The sequence below is a fragment of the Asterias rubens genome, chromosome 8 (genome assembly GCF_902459465.1).
Source record: "Asterias rubens chromosome 8, eAstRub1.3, whole genome shotgun sequence".
In the NCBI taxonomy this organism is placed as follows: Eukaryota; Metazoa; Echinodermata; class Asteroidea; order Forcipulatida; family Asteriidae; genus Asterias; species Asterias rubens.
In genome coordinates this window covers 5,178,844-5,192,358 of record NC_047069.1, presented here as the reverse complement: position 1 = coordinate 5,192,358, position 13,515 = coordinate 5,178,844, and the positions used below count along the sequence as shown (strand labels likewise).

The 13,515-nt window shown below is 37.7% G+C and overlaps 1 protein-coding gene across 2 annotated transcripts in view; it reads left to right on the top strand.

The window, feature by feature from the left end:
• Nucleotides 1-13,515, top strand: part of LOC117293455 (rho GTPase-activating protein 7-like) — a 57,672-nt gene that overhangs the window by 12,145 nt on the left and 32,012 nt on the right. The window contains exons 3-4 of one of the 2 annotated variants that reach the window (XM_033775794.1): nt 7,626-7,707; nt 10,978-11,038. In XM_033775794.1, coding sequence (XP_033631685.1) covers nt 7,626-7,707; nt 10,978-11,038 — 143 coding nt within the window. Of the gene's footprint in view, nt 1-7,625; nt 7,708-10,977; nt 11,039-13,515 lie in introns of those variants that run through there. The other variant, XM_033775795.1, reaches the window with a different exon arrangement.

The window sequence follows — 13,515 nt, the reverse complement described above, 5'->3', positions numbered from 1 at the left end:
TGGAGTCTGTTGAAAATACTGCTCTGTAATTTTCACCTGACTACAAGCAGAGCTGAAACTTTTATTACATACTCTTCATTCACAGTGAGTTGGGATTTATATAATGGCCAAAAAACTTTGATCTACAAAAGGTATCGAAACCCTTTCACCGTTCAAGGTTGTTTCCGTCTTTTGTACTGTAGCAATGTCATTGTCAATGCTACAATAACATACACACCCAGTGCTGGTAACAATGAGAGCTGCCTGTGTTTGTTTTAAGTTATCACACTGTGAGGATTGTATGGCACAGTGTTCCCAGCAGGACCCTGATCATAACCAACCAACCTTGAGATGGAACATTCTTCCAATTATTCAAGGTGTTATACATGGTCATGTGCAATGCTGATTTCCATGGCTTTTTATACAGCCTTAAAGGCACCGGACACGTTTGGTAATTACTCAAAAATAATTATTAGCATAACAAGTTACATAGTTATGAGCAATGGAGGGATGTTGGTTGTATAAAACAGTGTGAGAAATGGCTCCCTCTGAAGTAGTATGTAGTTTTCGAGAAAGAATAAATTTTCCAAATTGTTGTGACAAGGGTATTTTTTCTTTCATTATTATCTTGCAACTTAGACGACTGATTGAGCTCAAATTTTCACAGGTTTGTTATTTTATGCATATGTTGACCAAGTGAGAAGACTGATTTTGTACAACTACAAATAGTGTCACGTGTCTTACAAGGCACTGGACACTAACAAAAGTTATTAGCATGAAAGTGTCATGGTAATGAGCAATGGAGAGCTGTTGGTAGTATTAAACAATGTGAGAAACACGGCTCCCTCTGAATGCTCTGAAGTAAGGTAGTTTTTGAGAAAGAGGTCATTTCTCACTCAAATAAATATTAAAAGACTTGAGGCCTGAAGCCTTTTATTATGCATCTGAAAGCACACAAACAAAATTTGCGCAACAATGTTTGTTTTTCCTTTCATTATTCCCTTGCAACTTCGATGACCAATTGAGCTCAAATTTTCACAGGTTTGTTATTTTATGGGTATGTTGGGTGGGATACACCAAGTCAGAATAATGGTCTTTGACAACTACCAAAAGGTGTCAAGTGCCTCTAATTTGGTTCACCGCAATGTTATTAAAATGTTCCTGAGGCAAATCTACTTGTGGGTTATTTATTTTAAAACGTTTCTGGTCTATTTTTGAACCTTGTTTTCAATATTATTTGGAGGTGATGTCTTCCAGATAAATTTAGATTAGCACCGGCTTAGGTTTTTTAATACTTAATTGGTCTCCTTTAAGAGTCTATTAACTGTAGCATACAGGTCTGTAACTAAATAATACAGTATTTTAGAAATGTTTGGGGTGTTATAAAACAAATATTGACTGCTTTTACTCGTGCAACGGTTAAAACTATGACTCCCTCGGTGATCCCCGTAGCGTACTACTTTCCCTCGGCTTCGCCTCGGGATATAAGAACGCTCCGGGATCACCTCGGGAGTCATAGTTTTAACCATAGCACTCAAAGCAGTCAATATTTGTATACTATAGACAAACGATGGGCGTGGCAATGGGTAGCGAATGCATTTCAGAAATATGTGATATCACTCTGTTCAAATACGAAAAAGAAACAATTCTCCCGAACAACCCCGAAATAGTGTCCTACATGAGATATAGAGATGATGTTCTAATCATTTACAATGGCAACCGAAGCAGGGCAGAGGATTTCGTTAGGACGCTAAACAACTTGCATCCATCATTGATTCATCTCGGAGATATCTGAACAACAAGTTGCCTTTTTAGACCTTGTCCTTTACAAAGGAGAACGTTCTCAAAAAGAAGGGAAACTGGATACTCGAGTAGCTACACATGAAGCAGACACATTCCAATATCTTGCTCGAGATTCAGCACACCCTAAATCAGTATTTGGCAACGTTATTAAGGGTGAAACGACAAGATACAAATGTTATATGTACACACTCAAAAGACTATGAGGAGAAGGTTAATTTCTTCAAGACTAAACTGTCAGAACTAGCTACAACACGGAGAATTAACCCGCTTCACACTTACATGTAAAGTAAATGAAGACCACCGGAACTCAATGTTGGCTGCCTCACCTAATTTAAAACAACCGACTAAATCTAATCCCCCACTCGTGTTCATCCTGCCATACTTTGCACAGATCCATCATTCCACCCTTAAACAGGCTCTCCTTAAACACTGGCACCTCTTTGAAGGGAATGCTTATAAATCTCAAAAAAACTCTTCCCAGCCCCACCACTGCTGGCCTACAATTGACATAAAACAAATAATACGATCTAGATTGCCAGACCCTACAGAAAAAGACTGGCTCAAGAAGTTAGCAAAACTTGGCTGAATAAACACAAAGAGAAACAAAACTCAAGTGAAAGGGTTAAGACATTAACCCAACATATAAACACGAATGTTCATCACCTTTCACTTAGAGTCCAACACATAAGGAAGAATGGAAAACCTTCAAATTTCCTGCACACAAGTCTACACAACGTTAATTGATTGGAGACTGTTTGAGCGAACCTGTGGCTTGCCCCCCCCCCCAACCCCCCACCCCCTCCATTAAACTCAACCATCTGACCTCCCAAGTCATATAAATGAAGCGTTGTGTAAGAACTGCAGTAAGAACTGATGCCTTGCACTCAAACATGTATAACATGCCGGCATTAAATTTTACGTAATAATAATTATTATTAAATACAGAAATGACATTTCACAAGTTATGAGAAACTACAACATCTTACTTGGAATGTTTCTAGGCATACCATACATATGGGAAACTTCATGGAAGATGTATGCTGTTCCTCACCACACCTTTCTCTCTCCCCCCCCCCCCCCCCCCCCACCACCACTTATCCAACGCCCTTCCCTCTCTCCAGTCCAAATGTTCGTTTATAACAAAAACAAGCCTCTAGTAGTTTCAGAATAGCCTGTCCCATAAAAGTGCTCTTCATTTTACAATGATTGCGCCTTAACTATTACAGATATCTGAAACACTGTGAGCATGTACCGGTTTTACTTTTTCTGTTTGTCTTAAGGCCTTTACATACACTAACAAAGTTGTTTGACGCACCTGTGTCTTGTGAAAATTACAAATAGAACTGTCTATGTGGCTTCACTGTGTTCCCTATAATTCACAGTATGATTTCACTCTTCTTTTCCAAACACAGTAGGTGGCTTAGAGAATAAACTTGCCCTTTAAAATTGTGCTGGGCTAGTCAGGGCGCTAGTTCAGGTTTGCTTTCTTGTCAGCCATGACTTCTATGTGACCTTCCCTTTAATAGCTAAATCATTAAAGTGAGAAACGTCACTTTATTCCAATATTCCATATTGATGCCAGCGGTTCCTTCTAAAAAGTCTCTGTCAGGGAGGGGGGGGGGGACACAGACACTGGAGCCAATTCCATGATCTACATTTACCTGTACATACTGTAAAAATTATGCAATTCAAAAAATATTTAACCCCCCTCATAATATTTCAGGAAACTTGTACATTTGTAATTGTTATGTTTGAAATTCTGGAGATTTTTTGTGGGCGTGGCTAACCAGGGCTAAATGGGGGCACATTGTCCCCCCCCCCCCAGTTTCTGGTTTTCTGGTTTTTCAAAGCATATAAAACTAGTTCATGTATGCCAGTTGGGGAAAACTAACAACTTTATACTTGGCTCAACAAAATTTCATTACTGCATGCAAAAGTTGTGCATGTATTTATAGTACATTGTTGACTTTTTGCTAAAAATGTGCTATTTAACTAAAAAATTGCAGCCATTTTGTAAACAGGCACTTTCCATGTTTGTGAAATCCTTCCAAATCATAGTTTTTATGCAACAGGACAACATTTTTGTATAATAGCTGTTTGTTTTAGGGTGTTTCTTAAAAATGTCTACAAATAAATAGCCGCCATCTTGGATTTCTCGCTTGCGAACCAATATTTTAATGAGAACATTGTTTTTTCTTGGAGAGGGCACCATTCCCTACATTTTATGTATAGATCTCCCCTTCACCCCTGGGGCTGCAGCATTGTTCTATTTCTAGAGGACTTTTTGCCCTTCGGCCCATGGCCTATATGTGCGTACTGATTTTATAATTGGCCCCCCCAAGGAAACTGTTGTTGCAACTTATTTTGTCTTATAAAAGTGAACTATTGTATCGAGACCTGACTGTCGGACAATGAGGTTACTATGAGTTTAATAACCTCTATCATGCAGATTTAGCATCTGTAACTAATTGCGACTGAATTTGGGGATATACTGAATAATAAATGTCCTTGAGATTGAACCATTCAGTATATCCCCAAATTCAGTCGCAATTAGTTACAGATGCTAAATCTGCATGATAGAGGTTATTAAACTCATAGTAACCTCATTGTCCGACAGTCAGGTCTCGATACAATAGTTCACTTTTATAAGACAAAATAAGTTGCAACAATGAAAACGAAAGGGTAATCGTCCCCTCCCTTTTGAGGTCGCATCCTTTTTCTTTTTTTTCCCTTTTTTTTCTTTCTTTTCTTCAAAAAGACAATTTTCTGTGTTTTTCTCGTTAAAGTTTTAAGAACTAATACCTACTTAAAAGTGTTGGTGGTCAATTGGAATTGATGGCCAGTTGGAATTAAAACGCTTGCCGGCCACCTTTGAAATAAATAAAAATAAAAGGGCCCTCATCCTCTTTTCTGGGAAAAAAAACGGACAATTAACTGCTACAATTTTTAACTTGGCCTTATAGCCACCACGTTTTTTTCCCTCGTAGCCAGCGTATATCAATTACTTACCCCGCAATGCTACATTTACACCATGCACCTGTAGGGGGAGGGTAGTTTTCCCCTTGTTGGTTTTATCTATGATTTTATTCATGGGTGGTGTATGGTCCGCCTCTTTAGTAAAGTCAACCTGCCGGGGTGAAGGTGACTAGAGTTTGACACTACAAAGTAATACCGCCAACAATGTAGACTGGCGACCCTTTTTTCCTTCCGGCGGGGTATCGTAACACTAAGTGCATAACTCGCACTGATTAAATTACAAAAAAATCTGTTGTGTCCAGTTTATTGGCGGAGTTTAAAAAAAGCCAATGGAGGTTCAGTTTCATTACTGTGGAATAATAAACCAATTTTGATGTTAACACCAGGGATCAATTCTGATCTTAAAATACTGAATGGCGGTCGGCGAAGCTTTCTATTATTGACGGGTTGGGGTCTGAACAACGAGCGGACGAAATTGGGTCTTATTTTGTGAATTGTTGTGGTAGGGTGTTGATTGTATCAACAATGGGTCGTAAAATTTGAGGGATTTGGGATCAAATTGGGAAGAATGGTAAGGGTTTGTGTCATCTTTGTTCTGAAAGTGAACTCTTTGGATGTATTTGAAGGTCAGTAATGAGTAAGGGTTAAGTTAGATTGGACGGTCGCATTTACTCTTAAATAGTGCAGATTGACTACTACTGCTTGATTAAAAGTTTTGACAAGAACTTCTCAGATGACTTATCGGTTCATGTCGTTCTTGTTTGGGTCAGTTGGTCAGAAAGAGAATGAAGACTTTGTTTACAAGAAGAAAAAGGTTCAAACAATAACATTTGTTTTGGAAAACATTCAAGGAACCATTTATAAAAAAGTCTTTATCCTTATGGATTTGTTGGAGATTTTATGACTGATTCAATTAAATGAGCAATGTTTGTCAATTAAGTGAACCTCAATGATTACTTAGAGAAAAGGTTTCCAACGACAAAATTTGTTTTGAAAAACATTCAAGGAAACATTTACAAAAAGATTTGATCCTCACAGATTTGGTGATTCATTCAATTAAATGAACAATGATTTTGTCAACTAAATGAGCTTAAAATGCATTGACCGCAAGATCACAAAAACAGGCTGAATTGGTAATTGGTTAACAACATATGAGTGTTCATCTGAAATGTCTCTTTTATTAGTTCCATGGTTGAAATTGATAATTGTTATGGGATACTTCCGAAAATCAGAATCTGAATCAGCTGGGTTTATTTTTCATAAATAAAATGATAGTGCTTTAAAATCACTGTACCCACTCAGGTTGTAATGGATTCATTTTATTCCTGAAACTGGTCATCCGTGTTCTCCCAACGTTTTGATTAAAACAGGGGGGCATTCTGGACCAAAGTTTATGAAGTTTGGCTGAAGCACGCTTAATTGAGACAATGGTTTTCTCTTGATGTTTTTTGTGTAAAATTTAATATAGAAAAATTGAAATAGTTGTTGTTAATTTTTGTTGTGTATCAGCTGAATTGTGCATGTATCAGCACGCAGATTGTGCGCATCGGGATATACGCTATCTTGCGCATTCCGAGAATCTGCTCATCCATTATCTATACGGTTAATATTTTTATGGAATGTTTCACATCCAGAGCGATATTTCGCCATTTTAATTTTGATTGTAATGTTTTACTCATATGTTTAATTAATTAATTTTAAGTAACTGTTCTCCTCCCTATAGGAGTGTACAGTACTTCTCCCTCTCAGTTTTTCTGTGTGAGATTTAGGCAATTTTAAATAGTAATGTAATGTTTTACTCCAATTTTTTAACTATGTAACTGTTCATGTAATTCTGCTGCTGGCAGCGAATTGAATAGAATTTTAACAAACCATTGAATGAATGGATGAATATTTGAAACTAGAATTCCAGCTCCCCGCCCAACGGACTAAGTGACGCAAACAGTATGTCACAGTCTGTAACAATCTTATTGTTCTTTTCAAATGAAAATAATAACCTTCACATTCCCCTCATGGATGTTTAACGATGCTTTCAAACTCACCCTATACTCCCCCTCAACTTTAACTGTTTTGTAAAAAAAAAAAATGGTTTTCAAATACCAGAGGTAAAGTTTAGGAACGCAGAATTCAAGTTATGCATACCTTAAAGATGGTTAGACCCAACGATGGATTTCAACAAGAACTATTCATCATTTTAGAGTGTGCCCGATTGGTTTATTGTTGAAGTTCAGTCCTGATGAGGGCGACTGCCTCGATGCCCCCTGATTGTTACCTCGTTACCCTTGAAATGCTCCAGTAGTAAGTTAAAATATCCTCATAGGGTGCCCTTTTATTGCAGAGAAAATGCCTTGGTGCCCTTGCCCTTTTAAAAACAAAGCCAAGTTACATTGGTCGCCACTAGTGTAGCTCTGCTATGGGTGACAAAGTCATTGATGAACACCAGGGCCCAATTTCCTGGAGCTGCTCAGCGGCCGATTTTGTGCTTACTGCACGGTTTCCATTTCATAGCGCTGCTAACCCTTAGCACACGAAAAGGCGTGCTAACCTTCCGGTGCTTACTGCACGAAAAATAAATGATAGTGAACAACAATATGGATGCCAAATCTTTCTGCTAACCTATGAAATACACTTGCACCTTAGCAAATTTGTCTGCTACAATAAGCACAAAAATTTGCTGCCAAATCTTTCTGCTTACCTATGAAATACACTTGCACCTTAGCAAAATTGTCTGCTACAAAATTTGCTTAACTTTAAGCAGCGCTATGAAATTGGGTGAAGGCTTCACACAGACAATGTTAATAAAATCTACCAATATGCAAGGACTGAATGCTTTCTAAATGTCTTTGTTTTTTTGTCTTTCTATTTAGAGTGTACATTTCCAATTGACATCTCTTCAGTGGAGCGAGACCACGACTTTCTTGATCAAGATCTCCTCGATGCTGTTATACGGTAAGTTTTGCCTCCAACTCCATGAGCCTTTTTGAGGTATGGCAAACACAATGCTACAACCCTATGAGGTTTGGGTAAATTTGTGCATATTGACCATAGAAATAGAATGGGTGTTATTCGGTGAAGTGCATTTGTTTTTCAGGCGACACGGCGTTTACACGTAAACCTATTGACCACTAATGTTCATGGTGAGGTGGCATCAGTCGCCGCGTGTGACTGTACACCAATAAATAAAATTCAAGACAGAATAAATTGATTTAAAAGAGAGATCTTCAAAAAATAATTGCAAAAAGCACTTTTTAAAGATGCATATCTACAGGAAAAAAGATGTGATCCTGCTGAAACTATAAATCGAGGTCGCACCATGGTGACATCTTCAAAGCTTTGAAGATAACAAAGGAAACGGTGCTGTCTGTCATTAGCACGTGAACACATAGCTCTAATAAGTAAAACTCCATGTAAACAGGATATAATAAGGCCTATGCAATGCCTTTATTTGTCAAAAATGTATTTTTGTGATCAGTACGTAAATCAAGACGTACAGAACTTGTATAAGTTCAGTCCATGGGGCCCTGTTGCGTACTATGTGATTTTGCTTTAAATTAAGGAGTGCAATTTGTATTGTTTCTGTTTTGTTAGAAAGTCACAAGAGTCATGGACTCGGACCTATCAAGTCTCAAGCATTAGGTGTGGAAGTCACGCCTCAGGGGAGACTTTCTCGCGCTCGAACACTGCAACCATTTTCTCACACCTCGAAACAAGAACGCCAAAAAAATTGCTGAGACTTTTTCTCCCAGTTGTCAGTTTACTAAAGCTCATTTGTAGAGAGCACTTAATACAGTGTAACTCGAAAGTGTGTGTTCAGTAAACCAATCGCATATTTTTTTCCCCATTATTTTTATAATTTCTTCATCACCAAGAAACAAGTGACTTTGCCGCCAATGAAGATAAACTTATTTGAGCTGCAGCTGATTTCTCGAATTGCCAAGATTAATCCTATCTCGAGCTAGAAGCAGTAACTCGTCCATGGGTTCATTGCGTCCTAATGTCTATGGAACTGATTTCATCCTTTGAAGTCCTAAGATTAATCAAAAGTTAGAAAGAGTTCTGTGAAATCGACCTGATGACCAGATAAAGTTTATGGACGGGACCTTTCAAATTGATGCCATATAATCTCACGGTTCATCTCCCAAACATCTAATTAATCTTATAATCTTGTTCCTTAACTAGACTTCATCCAAGAAAGAGTTAACCTTGAAGGGAATGATGAGCTCAGTCTCATTCATGATCAAAATAATGATCTTATCGCACAAAACACAAATCTTGGGTGAAGGTTTCCGGTCCAACGTAATTTTTTTTCTTTTTCTTTTTTTCCTCCTTTTTTTTCAGAAACATTTATTTCAACATGAATAAGCACTTTGGAAATTACTAAGTGGAGTTAAAAACAACAACAACAAAATATTTTAATATAAACAATACTGAAAAGGGATGACAAAATTCAAAAGAAAAAAAACTGAACAAAAAAAAACCTCAAATAATTGAACAGAAACAAACACCTTTGTTGCGTGGAATTGTGTGCTTTCAGATGCCTGAGACAGGCAACCTTAATCTGCTAAGAATATTTTGTTGTGCTTAGCTTCATGCTATGGTTAGCAGCCATATTAGATTGGGCCTTGTGTCTGTTAGTATCAACAAATCCATCTACAGGAATATTTTTAAATATCTGTTATTATAACAATGTATTAAAACTTATGGAATAATCTATGAAATGAAAGGGATGCAAAAGTAGATGAATTTCTACTTATTGTAGATCAGGACCCCATAAATGTTTACAAGTTGCATCCAGTCATGGGAGAGGGAATCCTCCATGGTCCAGTTGAGTCTTTGTCAGCATATCAACGATTTCTTGGTGGAGGACAGCACTAATTTTAACCAGCCTGTGCTTGCAGTTGACACAGACCATTTAATAATATGAACATGTACATCCCCATTGGTGGTCAATATATACCCCTAGATGAAGGACGTCCTTCCAGTGGTGGTTAAACCATTATCTGATCATTATAGGAAATCCTTTAAAGGGTTAGTTTTTTTTTTGGTACCACACAAAACACAAACACCCAAAGATGAACTACACAGTTTAAAGATATTGATGGATTCTACCTCCATGGTAGAAAGCTTCCCTTAAAATGTAGGCCCTATACTTGCTGAGGGGCTGTAGTTTTTGAGAAGGAAGTAAAACCATGGAAAACAATTCCACGTCTGACGAAAATTATTTTAGCCTCTACTTAAGCATTTACACGACTCTCATGAAAACATTGCTTTGTGATGTTCACTTCTTTTCTCAAAAGCGTGACGACTAATGTCAATGAAGCTGAGACTTCTACAGTTAAATATACTGTACATCATCAATTACAATGAGTAGGATTCATGTCATGGCCAAAAACTTGATCTACTAAAGGTATCAAAACCCTTAAAGGGATCATGCTTAGACCCTCCATGCTTAGACCTGGGCCCAATTTCATAGAGCTGCTTAAGCACAAAAATTTTGCTTAAGCAAAAAAATCTTTGCTTAGTAAATTCAGATTACTGGCCAACACTCCACTCAATTTTTATGCTAAGTAAACAACAGCTAAATACCAGTTACAAGCAATGTATATGGCATGAAATTTTTGCCAGTAACATGTGAAAAATAAGCGAGCTATTTTCATGCTTAAGCAAATTCTTTGCTTAGGCAGCTCTATGAAATTGGCCCCAGACTAATGAGCAGGAAAAAACAGGAAATCTGTATTATGTACATTGTTGTATATTGCTCATTCTTGCTGGTTGGTTCCCCTCTACCATTAATGTACAAGGGTCTCATGTGCATGTTGCCACTAAATACAGTATCCCCACTGTAATCTTACCAGCATGATCTTCAAGCCCTGGCCAGTTTATTGTGATTTTATCCCAGAGGCAAATAAACTCAGTAGGTGATTGGCAGAACCGACCAATCCGCTGCCAAGATGTCAGCAGGAAGGCGGGGCTTATGCAAGGACACATTTGCATAATCACAACCACTGGGAAGAAGGGTTGAGTACGGTACTGTGTGGGATGTGTGTACCACAAGGGACAGTGTGTTGTAGTAGCCCTTTCGGTGAGTATGTACTTTGATTTGACGTAGTAGTCAGCATTGCTTGATGTAGGCAAGGCACTTCTTGAAACCATATTGCCAAGGACCTATGCTGAAACCATATAACTATTCTTTGGATTTATATGTCATTGTCCACACAGGAGACTTCATATTCTCAACAAATGTGCAAGTATGAAGATTGAAGCTCCTCTCCACAGATCTGTAAGTTCAATTTTTTTTATTATATATATTGTTAATCAATACTTTATTATGTTGTATTGACTAATTGCTATCACACTTGAATGTTTGGTGGCTGAAATCATTCAGCTGTGTGTAAAAATTGATTTGTATTGCCATTTATTTATGTTTCATTGATGAAAACAATGGAGTGGAATATTATACGCTGGTTTTGGATTACTGAAACCATCCGGATGCAATCAGTTTCAGAACAACTTCCTTTCAGAAAGTGAAACTGCACGCCTTCTTCTTTCCTGTAGTAGTCACTAGAATTCAACATATTTGAAGTGTCTTACATCGTTTTCAAGGTTTCTAAAGTTTACAAGTCAACAAACATCAGCTTGTTATTGTTTTGTTGGCATCTTTCTTTATACTCGCTTGTCTTGGTCTTGCTCTATGGTTTACCTTTGGTATGGTTGCAGTACATTGTATGTGCTTGATCAAAACAAAAATTATACGCTTGTTCGATTACTGCAGTGGTAAATTTTCTGAGTGGCAAAGATCAGTGTCAATGCATCGCAATTTGTTTGTTCTGTTTGTTTATTCCAATAATAATTTATTCTGTAGCATCAAGTTGTTGATACAAATTTGTTTACACTTTTCTAAAAAGCTCTTGCAATTGAAACGAAAGGTGCCTTATTACATAGTTACTCCTACTACTATTGTTATTATTAATTCGGCCAAGGTTTAAACAAAAAGTACCAAATACAATATTACCGGTAAAATATAACAGTAAAGAAACAGTGAAATCTTGTGAAGTTGTGACACCCAGGCTAACAATAGTAAATCCAAGCAAAAAATACAAAGCTTCTTAAAATTGTTGTTGCAGGAATGAACAAACATAACAATGATAATACGAGATATTTTTACGGCGCATAATGCAGGAGCCTCCATGCACAACACAAAACATTTAAAAAAAATTAAAAATATGCAAAATGCCATCGTTACAAAAGAAAGATTCAAAAACAAACATGTACAAACACAGACTTTGGAGACATTGTGTTATGTGTCAGACATCGGTATCGGTCCACGTGACTAGAGAGACATCAAGTCTGGCACCACACGCCCTTCTGTCCTTATCCTCTACACTCCACGGATTGATAATAGAAAGTCCAATCCATTACTGGCCCATTACTGTATGAAATAATCGCGGGGGCTTTTGTTATTGAAGAGGGTACCTGAACGGAATAGAACACAAGTGGAACCTTTGAAGGGATTGTTTGTCGGGTTGTTTGAAATACACATTTAATTGGGCGTTAAAAGTCGACGGATCATTAACACTGAATAGAAAACAGATCGCAGTCGCGGTTAAAAAATATATATAGATACACCGCCCATACAAAAACAACTCAATTGAATATTACCCTCCATAAAAATGTTAAAAAATGATAACGAATGAAAACCACAGCAGTTTCCACACACAGCAAAACCATCCAAAAATGTACACCGCAGAAAGTGACATGTCCTTATTTAATAAACAATGACATAACTGCCTCTAATACTCGCTGAATCTGTAGTCTCCAGAAAATAACATTAAAAACTAAATCATCACTAGCATTAAATCAGTACAGGTATAGATTAATGAAGGAGTTCTCATTATTTGAACATCAATATTCCAGCGGACAAATTCCCTTGCAGAGCAAATCAAAATGCTACACAAAAAGTATCAGTTGCTACTAAAAATATAATAATCGTCATTTGCTAACTCAATATTAGCACAAAACAAGTCCAGTCCAATGAATTTGCTATACAAAATTCCCTGGAGTACATGTACAGTAGAGAATAACTTCTCAGTATTTGAACATCGAAACCCTGTTAAAGCCATTCACATCCCAGTTCTGATTTATTTCCCCCCTGAAGACAAATATGATTTTTGACCCTGGTGAACTGCACACCATGCTGTTCCATCGGCAGGACTCAAACACTCCCTATTATCCATGGTAATCATTTGTATGATGGTGTCCATATGATCTAACCAGAGGGAACACTACCCCCTATGGTTCGCCTCACCAGAGTACTTGTTGAGAACCCAAAGTGAAGGCTTCCACTTATCATATCGCCCGGCGTTAAATACAAAATTATATTAGGGTTTTGCCGTTAACGGGCATACCACACAAGGAGTGCACTGTAACAGCCTACGTGTCTGCCTCAAACCACTGTATATCATGCATAATGCATACACCACTTCAAGACTTCTCATTAATTCACCATTGTCGATAAGAAGTCTATCAGATGTCTCCCCTTGTGTGTATTTATTTGTATGTTGGGTACAATTTGCATGCAGTGGAATGCCGAGGTGAGCAAATGCTGGGCCTCCTACTTGAGTTTGCCTTGCAAAGACCTGCTGTGCACTTTATTACAAGGACCCTTGGTACAAATGCAATGCCCCACACGTTTTCTAATCCCACACATTTTGTGTGTATGTATTCAGGCCTCCAAATAACCCACAGCACCCACAGCAA